Here is a 20,375-nt window from a genome sequence, read left to right as displayed (position 1 = left end):
CCAGGATCCCCAGGTCCCCTTCTGTGGCACTGCTTTCCAGGGTCTTGTTCCCCAGTTTGCAGGTACGTTGGAGTTGTCCCATCCCAGGCGCAAAATCCGGCACTTCCCCTTTTTAAACTTCAAACAGCTGGTGACTGCCCAGCCCTCTGATTTATCAAGGTGTCTCTGCATGGCTGATTTATTGTATTGCTCTCTAGAAGCCTTATGGAGTAGGCAGAGCCTGTTTCCTCCTAGCCTGCAGCATCCCAGGAGGCAAGGTGAAGGCTGGAGCTGCTGCCTCAGCATTGCCTTGCTCCGTGTGTGGCCCCACATCACATTGCCACACCTCAGCACCTTCCCTCCCTGAGCTCCTTCACCCTGCCCTGCCTCACCCCACCCCACCCCACCCCACCTCAGCTCAGCTCACCACTGGGCTGCTCCAGCAAAGGGCTGCTGGACGACCAGATTCCCACCCCACCACCTCCTCCCAGGCTCTTCCCTGTATCTGTAGCAAGAACAGTTTAGCCAGCAGGACCAGGGAAGTGACCATCCCCTGTGCTCGGCATGAGTGAAGCCACATCTCGAGTTCTGCCTGCAGTTTTGGGCCCTTCACTTTAAAAAGGACATTGGAGTGTGTCCAGCAAGGGGCACCAAGGCACGTGAGGGGTTTAGAAAACTTGTCTTATGAGTAGTGGCTGAGGGAGCTGGGGTTGTTCAGTCTCCAGGAGCTCGGGAGGGACCTCCTTGCTCTGTGCAGCTCCCTGGCAGGAGGCTGTAGTGAGATGGGGCCTGTCTCTTCTGCACGTCTGCAGTGAGAGGACCAGAGGAAATGGCTTTAAGCTGAGGCGGGAGAATCAGATTAAATATTAGAAACATATTTTTCCCTGTTCGGGAGGTCAGGCATCATCAGAACATGTTGCCATGGAGGTGGTGGAGGTGCTCCAAAGGTGTCTGGACCTGGTGCTGGATGATGTGGACAAGTGGCTTAGGGGTACAACAGCAGTACTGGGTGGACAGTTGGACTGGAGGATCTGAAAGATCTCTTCCAACCTTGGTGATTCTATGATTCTGTAGTTAGCCCCACACACCTGAGCAGGTGCCACAGTTGCCCTGTGGTCCCCTTGCTGCCGGCTTGGGCTCCTGCTCTCTGGCACTGTGCTGCTCTTCCCAGCACCACCTCCACGCCAGCAAAGCTCTGCAGGGCTGGAGAGCTGTTAGCAAAAAACAGTCCGCTGTACACACTGCCAGCCTCCTGAAATTAAATGGGAAAAGAAAACAGGGGTTTGCTTTGAAAGTAGCTTGCAAGTCTGAAGAACTTGGGTGCACCTTCCTGGTTGCCTGTTTTGCTGTGGAGATAATCGTGGAGACAGCAAAGCCGCCTACACGATGCCAGTCATGCCTGGGCTGCCAGGCAGAGTGCAGAGCTGCCAAAATCCAGCAGCAGAATAAACAGTGCTTTATCTCAAGGCTGCACGTGGAGGGCGAGAGGCAGCAGTCACGTATGGCAGCAGGAAAAGTTCTGCACAGGTGCGAGGAACATGCTCCACAGCAGTGTCGTGCAAATTCCAGCTCTGCATATTGCTTTGTTGTGACTGGGTAAGGCTTGGGTTACCTGACCCAACACTGAAACTCTGCATTAGCGGGAGGTTGGTGGCCCCTTCCAACCCAAGTTATTCTGCAGTTTGTTGTGTGAAGGCAAAGTTAATAGCAAGATGAGAGTGATCTGCGTATTGTAATTGCAAGTGGCTATAAGACTGATTAGGTTATTAAGATGTTATGACAACTTCAGGAACAAAGTTAGAAAGTCATATTCTTTTATTCTTTGGAAGTGGTGGGAAATTCGTTAACATAGTTCCTCTTTGGTTTTTTGTTTTGGTTTTTTTTGTTTGTTTTTGTTTTGGTTTTTTATTTGTTTTGTTTTTGTTTGTTGTGTTCCTTTTTTTTTTTTTTTTTTTTTTTGGCTAACTAGTAGTGGAAAGAGTTTGCCTTCTCACCCCAAGGTCAGACTCTGACCAGAGAAAACCTCTGTGAATTGTAGTGAGAAACTGCTTTAAGTGGTTTAGTACCATATTTAAATTTGCATTTTATCTCTTTCTGATTGCGCTGGTGGCCATGGGTCAGCCTCAGAATTTGCCTGAAGTCAGTGATTAGTAGGTTCAAAGACATATATTGCTGATGTTAGAAATGTATATATACAAACGAAACCAGTGTAATCAATGCTCTTTCTCTGTTTTTCTATGTAACAACATGAAAACAAAGTAAAAGAGGTTTTTAACTTTCTATTTTAGACACTTTTACCACTAATTTTTGTTCCAAAGACCTTATCAACAGTAATTTGTTTATTTAAGTGACTTCAATATTTTTCTTTGCTAACCCTTCCTGCGCTGTGTTCAAACCAGGTACATTTTGGCTGTTCTGTTTTTAATGTTTTGCTCCCCCAGAGTTTATTTTTATCACATTAGAGCTCTTACCTGCTTATGGCCTGTGTGTGTACTTTGTGAGGGATGATGCTCTGGACTTTGTGTTTTTATTTGTGTTTGGTTTATTGTCATTCTCCTTTGGACAGCTGCAATGCATGCTTGCTATCAACTGTGCCATCACTTCAAACTTATAAACATGACATTGTGTGACAGCTGGTACAATCAGGTCCTGTAGGTAGGATGTCCATGGAACGGGTTGAAAAGGGATGGATGTGCTGTTGGAATAAAATATTATCTGGCCAATCCCATGGGGTTTGTGTGGTAGCAACAGGGTCAGGAAGGGGTGAGTGAGGGTGGCTCCTTGAGACAGAGGAAGGTAAAGAGAGGAGCAACTGCAGCACCAAAGTGGCTGCAGAGCTGTCCCAGGCTGCCAGACCCCCTTTGGCCGTGAGCCCAGGGGGTCTGTCCTGCCTCGGGCTGTGGCTGCACTCACAAACAGTTTAGTTTGGTAATGGCATCCAGCTGTGTATTTCTTCTTTAGGATGCATCTTAAAACAAATGCATAAAAAATTTCTGATAAAACAGCCATTGTGGAAGTTGTAGCAATGTTTCTGCAGTACTTTGCACTCTGATGGTGCTTGGGCAGCTCAGTGGCCCTGACAAAGCAAATTGTATGCCAGGTTAATCTGAGTATATTTGGTACCTACATCAATTTCTGGTAATTTTTCCTTTCACTGACTCTTTGCTATAGCGAAAAGCCGTGCCAAATCTTTGGCATGGCAAACAGTTGGACATATGCAATAGTTGGACAGAGCTTTGGCCCTGGGTCCTTGATTTTTAGAATGGGGCAAAGGTCCTAAAGAGTACAAAACTTTCACTTGGGTGATCGAATCGGTCCTCACAAAGTGCTGACACTAGTATCTAGCAGGAAGGCAGAGGAAAGGGGTTAGAAGCATACCATAAACGTGAGTATCACAATTTATCTTGCTTTAAATTTGTATTGGTAGATATTGTAATTGGGAGATGAGTAATTTACTAAAGCATGTGATAGTTTTCGTTTTTAAATGAATTTTGAGTTAGCAAACAAGTGACAAATGGATGAAACATTGCAAATTAAAATTAGAGAATTCTTTGGTTGTGTCCTCTGGTTTTGCTGTGTTTGTATTTTTTGTGGTAAACGTGTACAATAATAAAAGCTTTCCTAAGAAGATAATGTACAGAATATTCAATTATCCCAGTTACTTAATGGGATTTAGATTCCAGCTCTACAGTTCCCTTGTGTGATATATTATTTTGTAGGTAGGCTTTTTTTTTTGTTACGTTTTTGCAAAGGTCAGGCTTGTGTAAAGGTAACTCCATACACTGTGTGTGTATGAACTGTTTCAACAGGTTTCTGACACTCGAGATTTTGGGAAACCTCTTTGAAGAAACCTTGTGTCACAATGGCATCATCCTGTCTGCAGATCTGTGCATTGCTGCTGGCTTTAGCAGGATTCACCACACTAGTTGTTACTACCATGTCCAGCAGATGGAAAGTGCTGGACACCACGGCAGAGCTGGTTGCTGCAGACTGGGTTTCTGAAGGGCTTTGGATGGACTGTGCAGCAACTGCTGTTGGATCAGTAGAGTGCAAGAAATTTCTCTACATGCTGAGTTCAGACCGTAAGTGGTCAAGGCATATGTTTATAAAATCCAAGGATGGGGTTCTATTCCTTCTTTCTGGACAGTGTGTTTGGAGCCTGGGGGGCACAGAGTGCAGTTGTCCCAGAGGGTCTAGTATGGCCAAGTTGCAGACAAGTTAAAGGGCCACCATGAAACCAGTGTTCACCCTGCAGTTCAGCTCAGTCACTGCTGTGGCTTTGCTGCCCTCTCTGGTGTGTTGACATAGAGGTATGGGTGACATACAGTAAATCTGAGAATTTTTTTCAAATAGTTTTGGAAGAAATAGCATCTTTTCACTCAGCCTAGTTCTTCAACACAAGCAGATCATAGATCCATGAGCACTGGTGTTTGTTTGTGCTCTGGTGTGAGACAGGAGTTATTAGATATTCCAGAACTGGTTTGAAACCTTGTGCTAAACCTGTGTACTTAGGTATTTTTTCTGGAATTTCTCAGAGGCGGTGAGCTTAGACTGAAATACATCTGTGCAATGGATGCTTCTGTGTTTTCTAGGGTCGACCATGCTAGCAGGGTAGTTTATCTGCAGTTAGAAAGAGAAGAAATGTCTCAGTAGGGGCTGGAAAGTATTTGTTTGAATAGTTCTGGATTTAAAAAATATTTTTCTGTAAACACTATCTTTATGGTAAAGGACTGGGAAGGACTGACATTGAAGTTTTTTCCTCAGCAAACTAAGTGTAGGAACAGTAACACTGTAATATCTGGAAATGGTATTTTGTTTAGCTTTCTGTCTTAAATAGAACCTTGCATTTATTTTACAACTTTCAGTTTTGTGCAGTCACGTTATGAGCGATGTTAATATCATTTCTTCAAGTCTTCCGTGCTTTATAGGTTCCTGATTGCTGTCGTTGCTCTTTGTCTGGACGTGTCACAGACTATGAACCTTGTTTTTCTTGACACAGATGTGGACTTCCCTGGAGTCAGGGCTGCCTAACTGTCAGGCAGGTGTCTAAAGGGTGAGAGTTTAACTCTCAGGATTCGGCATGTTCATGGTTCGTCCACAGGGCCCTCGCTTTGGCAGCATCTGCCTCCATAATGAGGATGCCAGTTTAACAACAAGTATCAGCATCCCATAATGAGGCCACAGTTTGTAGCCTCAAAAGGAGGCCAGTCATGTGCTTCCAAGGATATAAAAAACGTTGCTCATTGCATCAGATGCAATGTCAGCTTTTCACATCATCTGGTACCCGTTCAGCTCCTCACCAGGGCCTTCTCTGTGTAGATACCAGGATGCCTTAGGTTTCTGGAAATCAGAGTGATGAGATGGGGCCAACAATGACGGCGTTTGATTCACCTGACTGGGTTAGAGCAAGCCCACAGGAAAGCTCCCAAGCTGTGGAAGGTGCTGATGTGAAGCTCTCAACACCAACTCTTAAGCCCTGCTGATGCAGAGCAATACTGGCTGTTATGCCGATTGCTTGACAAGCTACAGTTTACAAAATTTAGTGAAGAATAGCCTTATGTTCTTTAACACATTGGGGAGTGATTTTCTGAAGGGAATTATTAAAATGCCTGGTGCTGCACAGGAAAACTCTGCAGTTTAGTCTTTTCTGTTAATGTGTGTGCTTTCTGACTGCCTGTTGAAATACATTTCTTAACTAGGAAGGGATTTTTAAAAAATTATACTCCTAGTTTTTTTATTTCTATCCTTGGCAGCAGTATAACAGTCGGGGACACTTGATTCAAGGTCCCAACTGTCTCACCTTTGAAAGTGCTGTCAGCAGAAGTGATCGCTGAGATCACCAGCATAGCACCAGCGTATGAGTAAATTAGCTGGAAACTCTTTGAAGGGCTTTTAATGAAATGCAGATACTCCAGGGTACTGGTACAGTGTGTTCATTTTACTATGCCATCATTTGTCAAGTTGCAGTGACTTAGCAGAAGGAGGGAATCCTGTAACAGTCACCTGAGACCAATTCTTACCATACGCTATCTGGTTTCCTTAAAAGATTGCAAGTTTAGAGCTGCACGGGGTCACACAGCCAAATATGGTCTTGTTTAAATCTATGGCAGCGATCCTCTTGGCTGCCATGGAGCCAAAATGTCATCCTGGCACTGCAGTACCTTTGGGCAGCTGAACCTACTACCTACAGCAGCAGCTCGAAGTGACCAGTGAATTTTGATGAAAACCAACAAATACCTGTTAGGGGCAAGTTGTGGCTCTTTCAAAGGCTAATCCTTCTGGTGGTGTTTACATAAATGCTGTGGATCTGTTACCACGTTGCATCATAGCAGAATTATTTTATGAAGAAACTCTGACTCCATTTCCTGGAGATAAGAGCGGGTTATCACTGCAAGAGATGGTTAACCCTGTTTGCATCCACAAGTACTTTAAAGTATTAGCATGAGTGGGTGACGTGAATTGAGTCTATGATTCTGTCTTGCCAAGAGCAGAAGCAACTAAACGGAGTTTAACATATGCTTTGCCTAGAATCGCTTCTTTTTAATCCTAAGGCATTCTAACAAACAGATGCAATTTGCTGAAATGTATTATTTTTCTTATACCTGTTTTTCTTCATAATTTTCTTCCTTTTGAGACAGGTCTGTCACACTAGCTCCTTAATTTCCTTATATTTCAGTTCCATGATACAGACATTATTACAATTGTAATATATTGTACAATTGTACAGCGTAAGTGGGACTGTTTTTAAGACTGAATGTGTTTAGCTATAGATCAATGGACAGTAAAATATTAAAGGAAACCACTCATCCATAAACTTAACCTTCCTGAAAGAAGCTGGCAGTAGAGTTGTTGTGGATTACTTATGACCATAACTCCAAAAACTCTGCTAAATTTTCTAGCAGAAGTATAAAGCTTCTGTTCTCAAGCTGTTTTATGTTTGAATCCTCAAGAAAATACTACACAAAAGCTTTTTGATTTGACAGCAATAATAAAATTACAAGCATTTTTAATCTAGTGTAAAATCTAGTTGACTTCAGAAAAGAGACAGAAATAAAATATTTGCCATTTGCCTATATCATCAGTCTTACACAGTATTTTTGTAGAAATATTGACTGGAGTTTCTAGGCTGAGGAGGAGGATAGGCTCATTTTCCACTTCCTATTAGAAAAAGAATTATTATTGTAACTTTTTTTACACACTAATATCTTTATCATGAACTGCTCCCACTTCTTATTGTCATGCCCAGTAAGCCTTATCTATGGGGAAAGAGCAAAGGGCAAAGGTAGACTCATTTTGGAGTGAAACCCAGAGATAAAACAGCAAGGAGGCTTCTGAAAGGCTTCACTTGATTGTAATCTAATTATAAGGATATTTAACTGTTACTACTCACAAGCATGACTGCTGCGTTGGAAATTGTTGGCTTTATTTTGTGCTTGGGTGGCTTGGCAGTTATTGGAGCTACTTTGCCAAACAATTACTGGAAAGTCTCTAGTATACATGGTTCTGTGATCACAACATCTACATTGTATGAAAACCTGTGGAAGAGCTGTGCAGAAGACAGCACTGGAGTATCCAACTGCAGGAATTTTGACTCCATGCTTGCACTGCCTGGTAGGTGACTTTGTGCAGCCTTGTTTATATTGCTTAAAAGCTTATTGGCAAAAAAAAGTAGTAAGGCTTTTGTTTTGGTAATCTAGTTATTCTGGAAAATAACTGGCCAAGAAGGACTTTGTGGGCTGAAGTAATAAAAATCTCTCAAGCAGCAGAACGTGTCAGGCATGTTAGGAAAGGCTATAAAATAAGGCAAATGAAGTCGGTTCATCAAGCGTTTAACAGGCATTTAAAGGGGGTTGTAATCTCTGGCATCTCGTGGGATGTCTTAGTCGGAGACCTTTTTAAACTATTTATTTATTTGGAATTATTGTGTCCACCTTCTTTTGCAATGCTTCATAGTTAATGTACCGTAGCCGGAGATTTTTCATGTAGTAGGAAATACCAGTTTTAGCTGCGAAGTTTTTGTGAGTTGAGACTGAAAATTGTAGATAATCCAAGAAATACATGATTATATGTTATACATGTTATAACATATTATATTATAACCTATAGAAGGAGTGTATGCTATTAATTAATACATGATTAGGCTCGTTAACTAATGCTAACTACTGTCAGGGCTTGTTAACTAAAGTCTATTTGGATGTGGTTTTAAATATCAAGAAATTTAGATCTGCTGGCCCCCGGCCTCTCTATCAATCTTCAACGTAATTGTGGTTGTCCTCAAATGCCCAACTAGGCAATATTCTGTGGGTAGTAAGCATGTTTATAGTCAGCAAAGCTATTTTTTATTAATCTTGAATAATTCAGTATGTAGATACTTATTCGGAATAAAAACACATTCCTTCTAGCTGAATCGGCCCTAGGAGGTGGCTAAACTAAAGAGGTAGGAGGATACTCCTAATCTGCAGAATGTGTAATATAGGATTAGTGGGAATGAAGTGTTAAATTCACTTTCTCCCTCGATCTGAAGTAAAGGCTTGTTCTTGACCAGCTCTAACACTCGCGTAGCAATTCTCTGGAACTGTGTCCAGTATTTAGGGAATAATCTGTTCTTTTCATCTTTCAGTCTTCTCTAACAATTGCTTTTAGAATGTGTGTGTGTGTGTATGAAGAGGAGCATAACCCTATTTAAACATCTTAGCCTCAGGAACAGCCGAATCATTCCAGGACATTATCCTCTTCAGAGCACTAATGTCAATGTGCACCAGCACTGCTGGACTTGATGATCTGAGAGATCTTTGCCAGCCTCAATGATTCTGTGATTTTATTTGGTTCTTGTAAAAACCACTCCAAGGGCTGGTTTGTAGGTTACTGCCGCTGACTCCAGACAGCATCTTGTCATTGATGTGTTGACATGGGGTGTTTCCTCTGAGAGTATGTGCAGGTTTGGGCCATGGGCCCGCAGGAGATCAGCATCTGGAGTAAAATAGTGGGTTTGAGAGAACCTGGTGGGGGTCAGAAAAGAGCGCCATGAGTGTTAAAGCAAACAGAACAGAAGGCAAGCAACTGCAGGGCTCCTGAGAGCTACAGATGATAACTTGGAGTCAGCAGGAAGGAGAAAAGGGGCCAGAAAGTAAATGACTGGTTCAGACTCTGAAGTGAATTTGTGAAGATTAGGTTTGATCTGTTGAAGAGGAAATCAGTCCTGCAGTTGAGAAGATGGCAGTATAGTTGAGGGGTAAAGGCAGGAGGAAGGGGAAGGGAAAAACAGCTTGCAAAACTGTGAAGATAAAACATTTTTAGGAAGAAAAGCTGAAAAAGAAAAGTCAGAAGACACTGGATGGTATTAACAGTTGAAAGGACAGCTGGGCAAAGCAGGAAAGAGGAAGAAAATGGGTTTGGTAACAACAAGGGCTCAGCAGACAGTGGGACCTTTGAGAAATATCCATAGCTTTTGCAGGTATGAACCAAGGCAGATTAAAAATTACCATGGTCAGTTTAGGTGTGTTTCAAATTCCTGTTCAGAAACTTAGTTGAAACTGCTGCGAGGATGCCAGGGACTGGAGGGACGGCAAAAAGAAAAAACAAAAGTGTCTTTGTTACCTCCCATCAGAAGGACAGTGAAGGTTTTCCACAAAAGTTTCCTTATTGGCATCTGAGCTGTGTGGAATATTCTGAGTTTTGCTTTATGTATGGGAAAAGCCAGACTTGGTTCTTTTAAACCAATTTAATTTTAGTTGACTAAACCATTAGCCTAAATGACAAATATTTGAAGTGAGGAGCTTATTAAATGCAATATTGCACAAGATTAAAACCATGACTGGCTACTGGATATAGCTAGCACTGTCTGTCTAGTCGCTACTAAGTCAAACATTTGATATAAGTACTTGCCAAAGCTTTGTAAACTTCCTCCTCCCCCCCCCCCCCCCCCCCTTCTTTTTAAGGTTCCATAGGTGTTTTTTCTAATGACAGGATTTGGGGATAATTTCTTACAATTGGTGTGCACTAATACAATGAACTGACTTTGTATCTCGTTAAATAAGCTATGTTTAAAATTAAAAATGGAGTTTCTGAATTGTGAACTGATGTCCTCAGTTAAGGTTGTTGAGGTTATGGTATTGTGGTAGAGTTGTATGAAATCCCTTTCCCATTGGATTGCAAGCAAGGGTATGCTTGTGTGTCCTGGAAAGACATGGGGAGTCCCATGTGACACTGCAGGAGTCCCCAAGACCTGAAATGTGAGTTGTTGGGCCTTGCTGGTGATTGCCATGGCATAAGATCCCAAACCTGAAAGCAGCACTGTTGAGCACTTACCTTAACAGTATCTTCTGCAGGCAAAACCCTTGAACTGTTAATGGATTTTTGAAGGGTCTTTCCACTTTTACTACTATCTTCATCTTTTTCCATGAAAATTTTAAATATGGTGCTTAACAAAGCATTAACTTCATCACATGATTTTAGCCTTTAGTTCTGTATGTTTATCTCACGAGTGCTTATTGCTATCTTTGGTAACACTTAAGCTTGTAGGAACAGTACTCTTAAGCCACATTAGGCTGAGTTGGAGGGTGAGTATCACTTTGCCTCCTGTCTCTGTCTGATTTTTGTTGTCTGGAGAGTTACAACTCACTCCGCTACAGAACTAGACAGCAGGTTATAGTGGAGGACGTAGAGGTGGTCTGGGAGAAAGAGCTTGAATGTTGGCATCAATGATGTGAGTGTCCAGGATGATTCAAATTGTAGAGTCATAGAATCATTTAGGTTGGGAGAGAACTTAAAGATAATCAAGTCAACAAAGTTGGCAGTTGTGACCCTGCCAGGTTGTGACGCTTGGCATGTTTACTCACAACAAAGGTGCCGAAATGCCATTTGACCTGGAGCCTGCCAAATGCAGGGTGCCATTTTAAAGGAGCCCAAAGTCCCTGTTTGACCTTCTTTCTTAGGCTGATTAATAATCATCTACTCCTGGTTTTTATGCAATTGATACCTAGATGTGAAGACCAGGAGCTTGAAGGATGCAGAATTACCAGCAGACCCCAATACCTACAGATTCCCCAATGTGCCCACAGCAGCTGGAACCTCTCCACAGGAAAATGTCTTAGGGAGGAGTGCTGCAGCTCTCAGATGCACTCACCTCCTGTTTGTTACACCGAGTGCACTGCTAACTTGAGCAGAGTTCTTCCCTATCTCTCCCTGGAAGCAGCAAAGCCGGCACCTTTCTCCAGTGCCTCAGTAGTGCCAGAGCCTTGCACACCTTGACTATGACCTGGATTTCAGATGTGTCCTGTGCACTCAGCTGTACAGGTGTCAGGAATTCAGACAGACTTGTGAGTAGGAGACTTCCTCCTGCTCCTGCAAATGACCATGTATACCACTAGGCATTTTCACAGGAATGTCAAGGATGTAGTTTTTCAGGATTTACTAAAGACCCAAGAGGATTTAGTGAGCTTATAAAGTGTAGGCATAGTTCAACTCTCAGATCTGTTTGACTTGAAGGCTAAACACACTTGGGTTTGGAGGCTTCCCTGAACCATATGACAAAGTTGGACAAGATTCACTCATTACTGCACCTGTTAATTTTGTCACTTCCTCTAATCACTTTTATTTTTTCAGCACAAGATTAATGTAATTTCTGTGTAGATCCTGATTTGTTTTCTCTTTTTCTGTCTTAGCTCACATTCAGGCATGCCGTGCCCTGATGATTATTTCCATCCTTTTGGGATTCTTGGCTGCAGTGCTCTCACTGCTTGGTATGAAGTGCACAAACATTGGGTTGAGCGATGAAGATGGAAAAATGAAGTTTACTGTCACAGGAGGATTTCTTTTTATTTTAGCAGGTAATGTCAAGGCTGAAATGAGAGCAGTATTGATACTTTGTATTGCTTTCACAGCCAGACTAAATGAAATAAACTTGTTCTTGGTTTAAATCTGTTACAGCCATTAATAGAATCATTCACCGGTGTGCTGTTTAAACTTTTTCTGGTAGGTCTCTGCTCCATGGTGGCTATTTCTTGGTATGCTGCAATGGTTACTGCTCAGTTTTTCAACCAACTATACGCTGGAACCAAGTAAGTTAATGTATCTGTCATACCAACCTCCATCCTGTGTTAGACAGCTGCACTAACCTCAGCCGCTCCAGAGTCTCAGAACCTGGATGGATCCCATTATCCAGTCCTACAGGAGGGAGAAAATGTACTCAGGGAATCTTTTCACCTCAGAGATGTTGGTGGGGAGGGAGGAGAGTTCTTTTCTGGAAGAGTTAGTGAATGTGTGAGGAATACCAGCTCCGCATCTGAGGGGGTTTTGTACTGTGTTTGCATTTTCTTGAGCAACTCAAGTGCGTATCTCAATGTTATGAAGAAGAAAAGGTAAAATTCTTAATCTGCTTTGGCATTTAGACCAAAAGAGGTACAAAACTCAAGTTCTGGCTAGAATAAAGTACCTCAGATGTACATGCAAGGGAAAATCGCATCAGTGTATTAGTGACCTGCAGAGAAATCTGCTGCCTGTCTTCTATATGTCTATATATTAACAGCTCAACATTTTTTTGTCTTACGAGTTAAAATGAGGCAAAATTTGTGGGATTATCAGCTAGTGAAGTTGCATACAAACAAGTTTCGAGGTATAAAAGCCCCTGCTCTTTGTCTGTTATAAAAGTAATAGTTGTCAAAACCAAATAGCAGCTTATGGCACTTTATCTAGGTGCCCTGTTTAGCAATGAGGAACAGGAGTAGGGGTGACTGGGCCTCTCCTTCAGAGAGGGGGAAAAGTAGAGGGAAACATCCTGTCTGTGGAATATGAGACATCTATAATATACTTCTACCAAGTATATAACTCATAGATCAGTAAACTTTAAATTGTTAGTTGCTAGGATTGTATTTGAGGTGTTTTGTAAGTTCCTGCCCAGGAATCAGTTCAGGGAAGTCACAGGTGAAGTGCTTTGTGATAAATCAAAGTACTTTAGGCAATTGCTTTTGTTGTATGTCAGTTTTCCCTGTGTTTTCTATGAAGTGCTTAGAAAGAAATTGTATTTGTGCAGTTACTTTTTGTTGCTTTATATCCCCTTGAGAGAACTATATGAAGGGTAATAAATACATTAGAGAACTGCAACAACTGTTGATAAGGAATTTCGGTTAGTCGGATAGTTGGTGTGTTTTATAGTTACCTGCTATAGCTTTGGGGCTTCTACATCAATGCCTGTTAATCAGTTACCAGGTGGTTTGCATTCAGTAGCTAAAGAATTTTTTTTTTTTTTAATATCTAAACTTCATGTTTAAGCTATTGATTCACTGAGCACTTCTTAGATCAATTAAGTTTGATCATTGGTAAAGCTGGACATGGAGTCTGTGAGGCAGGTTTAAATTCGATTGCATGCCAGTATTGATTTTCACTCTTAAGAGAATGGCAAATCTGTTTTTTCAGATTGCATTTTTTTGGTCTGACATCAGCAAATTAGTGAAGTTGACCTCTGCTAATTCTGAGAGGAGTTTCTCCTACAGCTCTGAAGGCAAACTAAGTTTTGCAGATGTCTCCTATATACTTTGCTTTGGTACATAGGAGACTGGTGAGCAGAAATTATTGCAGGCACTGGGCAATGTGCAATTTGTACTCCTGGGTTTTTTTGATATTGACTCTCTGCTTGTTCCATGTTTGGAAGTACCTAAACCAGTGGCTCCCATGTGCGATGAGAACAGGGAGAGCTGTGAACCTGTGTAAACCTCTGAAACCCTCCTGTTAGCAATGAATTCCACAGTCAGGAGCTTTGACACTTTTAAGTAATTGTGTTTCCAAGTGGAAAAACCCACAAATCTCTGGTTCCATGCTACCTTCAATGCAGTCCATGACACTTATTTTGCCCTTACATTGGGTATCTCAGACCACAGATGTGCAGGTAGATTGTGGATATATATTTTTGTCTGATCATAGAAATTTGTTTTCCTCTTTTTATGAAACTCCTGCCAGACTTTTCCAGACTCAGTTGTCTCTAGTCTTCGGGACAAATTCATTATCAATGAATTTCTTGGACTGGACTAGGGGGTTTCCTGAAAGGTATAGTTTTGTACAGTAAAATAGGGAACTATTCTTTTTCAGCCTGGGACATTCATAAATGCTTTTCAGCCATACAACCACAGAGGGTGCTGGATATCCTTTAGGATATCTGAGTTTGAGAACTAGCCCTATACAACCAGTAAGTGACCTAGTGTTGAGTCCACAGAAAACTGATGTCTGTGGTCAGCATTTTCTCAGCATATAGACAGGAAGATCTGAATCATTCAGTTTCACAAAATCATTCCAACGACACAGACAATAAAAGGGTAAAATAAGTGTTGTGGATTGTACAGGTTTGTCATTATTATTTATTATTAACAATTTGTTAAATATCCACAATTATTTATTGCTACTTATCTTTATGTTGCTTCGTACTCTCTGTACTGCCACTAATTTGGCAGAGCAACTCTATACAAATAAGAGTTTTACTGAGCAGACACAAAGCCAGATCTGTTCTCTGTAAACTGCTGAAGTGCCTTTCAGTTAGCTGATTTCTACGCAGATTAGAATTTGTTTGCATGGCTTTTTGATCCTGTTATAAGTTGTTTCCATAAAATCTTTCATGTTTCAGGTATGAACTAGGAGAAGGTCTGTACTTAGGCTGGGCTGGATCTATCCTTTATATACTTGGTGGGATCTTACTGGCCTGTTCATGCAGAGGGAAGGAAAAACCCAGTTACAGGTAATCTTGGATTCGTCAGTTGAAGCAGTAGCTGTCAATCACATACCACTTTCTCTCTGTGCACTATTCTGTCTCTCTCTCCCCCCCTGGTATCAATATGTTTAAATTACAAACAGTGCCATGCTATGGCCTGTCGCAGACTGGTGATGGCAGGGGATGCTGTACCCCCCAGACAGGGTACTTGAGGCATCACCATCAGCAGTCACCTCTAACTTGTATTTGATAATTCTGGGCACTGCTGATGGTGAAAATGTGCAGTGAAGGAGCACACTGTCACTGAAAGAAAAGTATATAAAACCTCATGATGTATTAAGATCCAGTTTCTCTGCAGCACTCACTGTGAGTAAAATATTCAAACACTGTTCAATTTGCAGAAAGTGTAAAGGCATTTCCCAAAGCACATGGAATTGATCAGTAGAAACATGTTCTTTTTCTTGTCCTTTATGGAAATGACTTGTCGCACATCAAATTGGGAAAGGTGAGATTTCTGGCTTCAATATTTAACCTTTCCTACATTTTTGTTTCAGTCTTAAATTTTGATACGTACAGAAGACCTCTTTGAAGCAGAGGGATGAAATAGGCAGAAATAGCAGAGGTCCATGTCTACCAGAACTCAAATAGCTTGGAGGTTGTACTGGCTAAGCTTGAGAGGATTATAATATGCAAGAAGAAGCATATTGACTGTTAGTGTATTTAATCTTAGGAAAATTTTATCAAAATGTAGTAAGTGAGTGTTCCTCTGATACTCCATTGCCTAATCTGAAACCATTTCAGTTTTATGGTAACATTTCACCAGTCACATTGGACTTTAGATCTTGCTCACCTTACTTTGATACAAAGTACCAAATGTCCTGAAATGTCCTGAAAATCAGGTAAAGCTGATATATCAAATAGAAATTCAATGTGATGAATGACAGTTGAAGGGGTTGGGTGAAGTTACTTCTGTTTTCTTTCTTCGTCATCCTGATTCCTGTATTAAAACCTGCAGCTTGTACAAAGGTGCTGAGGGCTTCTGCTTTAGGGCCCTGACTGAAATGCCTCCAGGAAGAGCACATGTGAGTTAGGGATCCAGAGTGGCTGAGGTTATGAGAGAGATGGGCTGTGCAGCCCATCAGGGACCCCATCCATTCCCCCTTAGCTGCCAGAACAATGAGAACAGGAGGCCTCTAATTTCTGCCCCGTTGTGAAGAACGTGTTATAGGTGGGTTGGATACAAAGCTAACTGAGTAACTTCTAAGCATCTGAAACCATAAGCATGTGTCTGATACCTATTATTTTGTGTCTGTTTTCTCTTGATTTACAGACCAAACAAATACACATACACAGCAGCCCAGGCAGCTTCTCAGCCACACATGTACCCCAGGAGCTCTGAGACGGTCATAAGCAACAAGGAGTATGTCTGAGCCTCCAGCCTGCATCACCTGTAGCGTTAGTGGGTTATGAACTCAAATAAAGAAGTGAACCACTTCTTTGTTCCAGTTCCAAGTTGCAATCCTATGCCTTAATTTGGAGCAGTACCAGGAGGAGGTATGGCTTTCAATGTAACTAGGAATGGTTTTCAGATGTAAATAGCTTTCTACAGAAGACGCCGTGATGTGAAACCCTGTGGCATGAAGGTTTTCTGCATGCTGAGAAGCCTGGTAAAATTTAACCAGAGCGCAGTATATGCTGACACTCAAGAGCAATGTTTTCTATTTCAGCTGACTCAAACATGTGGAACTGATAGCTGTATCTGACTGCAAGTTCATATGCCTCACAGTTAGAAATGTGTTGTGTTTTCATTAATGTTTAGCTTCCTTCTTTTGTTTAGCAGCTTAGGCTTTTGACAAGAAATAAATTTTGTTCCACAGACTGAAACAGATTTTTTGATGAGTGGAATCCTCTATAAAGGATCTTTTGTTATACTGAAAATCTTATTATATATGATAGTCAAGGTTTATAAAAGCTACAAAAATTTTTCTAGCACCTTCAAATCCGCAGATGTATGACAAATTTCTTGTTGGCTGTGATGCAGATACAGAAGATAAATGATGCAAAATGAACAAAACACAGCTGGGAGTGGAGAAAGCATCTGGTGCAAAAATGCCTTGTGGTAACTAAGAAAAGGATAGCCTGAATTTTTTATTTTTTTTTTTCTTTTTTCAGCTTTTAAAATAACACTACTTCAACTCTGAGCAGTCTAACTTTGGGAACTTTTACTGCATCTGAATTGTCTTATTCATGTAATTCCCCAGTGGTTTTATTTTCTGTCATTGTTCCATCATTAGAATTTCTGCCTTAAACTGCTCCACTGCTGGCAGCGTACATTTACCTTGTGTGAGCACTTAGGCAGAGCTAACTACACTTCATATTTATGCTTTCAGCAAGGTGGAATGGAATTTCATCCTGCAGGTTCTCGGGTTCCATAACTTGTCCCTTTTAAATTACAAATGTATTCATACAGATTGACAAAACTCTGTTTTGGATGGCTAATGATAAACACGTAGCAGTCTGATCAGGAAGTTTCATGCAGTTTCCTTAGTGGCCCAATAGATACTCTCAGAGGGCAAGCTGCAAGCAGTCTCAGCAGAAATGATTTAGCCATGTTGCTTGCATGCAGGAACAGCTGACTTGTAAACTGACACACTAAGGCATGAACTGGGCACTGTTGGACTTAGTAAGTAGAGCTAAAAGGAGTGGTGATTACTTCTAGATTGCCAGTGTCATCTTTCCTCCACATTCATCTGCAGTTTTTTAAATCATTCCGTTGCTGTTTTAGAGAATAATTTCAAAAGTTGAAATGGCACTTAGCCTGCATGGTGGGAGCTGAACTCCTTACCATCATCTGTATATTCAGTCCTCTGGATCTTTGGGTAGTTTGTGAAGGTACTTCGGATATAAGGAAAATTGCAGAGACAAAGCATCAACCACTGTCAGTTTCCCACCAAAGGTTGTGTCAGCTCTTTAACATGAATTATGATCTGGTAGGTGAGAAAGAAATTCAGATCTTCCCTTGGTCTGGCATCATGTCTTCTAATGGCATCACTGGGAAGTTTAACTAAACAACAGGAATACAATCCCTGTGTGGTAACTTCTTCCTTCGTTCAGTGCATGGTTACCGTGTTCAGTGTCATTCAGGGGAAAATAACTGCTGAAGATTCCGTGCCTTTCTCTGGTTTGTTTAGAGTCCTTCCAACCATTTTCTGTTTCTGCTGTTGTTCCCTGCTTATCTGCCCTGTGTCCATGCATTACCAACAGAAATGCTCTGAATGAATTTAATGAACCATCAACTCAGTTATGGGGATTAAGTGTTTTATGTACAGGTGATTTAGGAAGTAATTATTTTTTTCCTTTTTTTTAAGGTCTGTAGCAAGTCACTTCACTTTCTTTAAAGTATCTTCACACATCGCTATTCTTAAGTCCCTTGCTCAGCAGAGCAGACTGCTTTGGTATCTGCAATTCTTCTTCATATCTCTGCAGCTGAGACCAAAATCCTGCATTCGGTTCTGCTACAGGTCTGGCAGTTTTCACAGCCTAGAGAACAGGAGAGACACGGTAGAAGCAAGGTATCCTGCATTTGTGGGAGTCATGCAAATGAAGTTTGAACTTAAAATTTTGAGAAGCTTTACTTAAGTTTTGATTTGGCTACAGAGTAACAAATAGCTATTTTGGTGAGCTGACTTCACTCTGTGCTTGCTAGGAGCTGACAGGCGGGCTGGGTTACAGAACAGATTCATAGGCAAGGCACGAGACAGAGCTGTTGGTTTGCTGGAAATGGGGAAGTCTCTCACCAAGTGCAGTGACACTGCTCATGTTTAAGATGAAACTTGGTCACTCACTGCACACCTCAGTCTAAATTAAGCAAATTGGCTATCTATGGTGATACGCCTGACGAATGGGCAAAGACTAAAAACCCACAGAGCACAACTAGTTTGTACTGTTTAGGCTTCCCAGTTGAGCTGACACGTCATTGCTTACAGCAGTATAGCTGTGGCTGATAGCTAGCAGGCCCCTGGGCATTCAGCAGGCCTAACAGGATGTTTCTTTGCTCCCTGGAGCTGGCCCATAGGAGCAAACCCTGCAGAACAGTTCCTGCACCCACTCACTTCGCCTCTATCTTCACTTAATGTGACTGCAAACGAGAGAAAATGTTCACTAGGCAACCAGCTTTGTTTGTTAGCTACCTGTGCTTAAAGCCTCTTTGTATTTATGTTCATTCTAGAAACCCCACACGGAAAACTTATTAGGCCGAGCTGGGCATGAAAAAACTTACAGGGGAACATTTCTTCAAATGTTGAATCTCTGTATAACTGGTGACGAGCAGGTGAAAGCACCAAAATAATTTTGCAAGGAATCATAATTTCTCACAAGAAGCATTGCCTTTCTTGCCCCAAAGAGAATCTGGCTGTAGGCACTTTACCTCAAAGGCGTCCTTGAGCGGGAGCTGCCGGTGTCTCATCAGATAAGCCGTGCAGATGGCAGCGGAGCGGCTGCGGCCGTTCTTGCAGTACACCAGCGCCTTGCCCCCGGCCCGCACGGCCGCCTCGATGGCGGCGCCGCAGGGCTCGAAGTGCCGGTGCAGGTCCTCGGCCGGGTCGTCCAACACGGGCACACGGATGCCGCGGACGCGCCGCAGGCCGGGGAACGGCTGCTGCCGGGTGACATTGACGCACAAGGTGACCCCCTCCCGCTCCAGCAGCTCCTCGTCGCACGCTGCCCTGGCCGTGCCCAGGAACAGCGAGGCCGTGACCGGCCAGAGCTGGAGCATCGGCGGACGCGGGGCGCCCTCCGGCCCCGCCGTGCCCGGTGGCGCTGCCGGGCTCCCGGCGCCGCCACGGCCGCGGCCCGCCGCGCTCGGCTGGGCTCATCCGCTCCTCGCGGGCCGGGGCGTAGAGGCTCCAGGCAGGTCCTAGTGCCGGCTGCATCCCCAGAGCTGCGCTTGGAAAGCTGAAAGCGCTTCCGGAGCCCACTGCTCGCTTGCAAAGCCAGTGGCTTTGTACAGCCGCTACTCCCAGAGCAGCTGCTGATCTGCTGTGTTCTGCACGGCAGTGCTGCTGCTGCGGGCGGTGCTGTTGGTGCAGTGATGCAACGCTGAATTTGTGACAGGGTGGGTTTACACTGGATATTGGAAAAAGGTTCTTCGCCCAGAGGGTTGTTGGGGAGTGGAATAGGCTCCTCAGGGCAGTGGGCACAGCACCGAGCCTGAGAGAGTTCAGGGTGTGCTTGAACATGGTGTGACTCTTGGGGATGTTCTGTTCTGTGCAGGAGTTGGACTCAGTGATCCTTGTGGGCCCTTCCAACTCAGCATGTTCTGCGATTCTGTGATTGATCTGATCTTCTCCAGAGCATCTCAGTGCTCCTCACCTACAACAAAAGTGTCTTTTGAGTGCCCAGAAAATGATTTACCAGGCTGGCCAGATAGCATGGTGCTAATCTTTCTGGACTTCAGTAGAATTGCTGGTGTGCTGCCAGGGCAGAGAGTATCTTACACCAGAGTTGTGCTGACATGGGTTTGAACTGCACAGCACGGGTGGGGATGGGCCAAGCCCAGCCAGGTGAAGGTCACATTGGCCAGTGCTGGTGGGCAGGTGCTGCTGGGCTGGTCGCAGGTGCCAGCTGCTTCCTGCAGGTTGAGCTGCTTCAACCCTTTGCTTTCAGGCAAGACAGGAGCGTTTGACTGACACAAAAATGAACC

General features: G+C 42.9%; 2 protein-coding genes across 7 annotated transcripts; one reads left to right on the top strand and one right to left on the bottom strand.

Moving 5' to 3' along the window:
• The first annotated feature begins 1,460 nt into the window (after positions 1-1,460).
• Positions 1,461-16,167, top strand: LOC136295440 (claudin-15-like). Of its 4 annotated transcripts, none has more exons than XM_066193959.1 (6): positions 1,461-1,575; positions 3,789-4,061; positions 11,643-11,807; positions 11,957-12,038; positions 14,591-14,701; positions 16,005-16,167. In XM_066193959.1, exons 2-6 carry the CDS (start codon positions 3,842-3,844, stop codon positions 16,102-16,104), a joined length of 678 nt encoding a protein of 225 aa, XP_066050056.1. In that variant the 5' UTR covers positions 1,461-1,575; positions 3,789-3,841; the 3' UTR covers positions 16,105-16,167. The 4 variants fall into 4 exon arrangements, with proteins under 4 accessions (XP_066050056.1, XP_066050055.1, XP_066050057.1 ...); XM_066193958.1 differs by lacking the exon at positions 1,461-1,575 and adding an exon at positions 3,314-3,364; XM_066193960.1 differs by lacking the exon at positions 1,461-1,575 and having other exon boundaries at positions 3,753-4,061.
• Positions 8,772-19,694, bottom strand: DUSP28 (dual specificity phosphatase 28). Of its 3 annotated transcripts, none has more exons than XR_010722671.1 (3): positions 19,101-19,694; positions 17,520-18,214; positions 8,772-8,978 (listed from the first exon to the last, which is right to left on the bottom strand). XR_010722671.1 is itself a non-coding variant. In XM_066193962.1 (2 exons), the coding sequence occupies exons 1-2, from the start codon at positions 19,446-19,448 to the stop codon at positions 18,080-18,082; spliced, it is 483 nt and encodes a 160-aa protein (XP_066050059.1). In that variant the 5' UTR covers positions 19,449-19,694; the 3' UTR covers positions 15,885-18,079. The 3 variants fall into 3 exon arrangements, 1 of the variants encoding a protein (XP_066050059.1); XR_010722670.1 differs by lacking the exon at positions 8,772-8,978 and adding an exon at positions 11,781-12,144; XM_066193962.1 differs by lacking the exon at positions 8,772-8,978 and having other exon boundaries at positions 15,885-18,214.
• Between the last annotated feature and the right edge of the window lie 681 nt (positions 19,695-20,375).

Source organism: Chamaea fasciata, unplaced genomic scaffold, assembly GCF_029207755.1.
Source record: "Chamaea fasciata isolate MVZ Bird 193981 ecotype frontalis unplaced genomic scaffold, bChaFas1.0.hap1 SCAF_11, whole genome shotgun sequence".
NCBI classification, from domain to species: Eukaryota; Metazoa; Chordata; class Aves; order Passeriformes; family Sylviidae; genus Chamaea; species Chamaea fasciata.
This window is presented reverse-complemented; position numbering and strand designations above follow the sequence as displayed.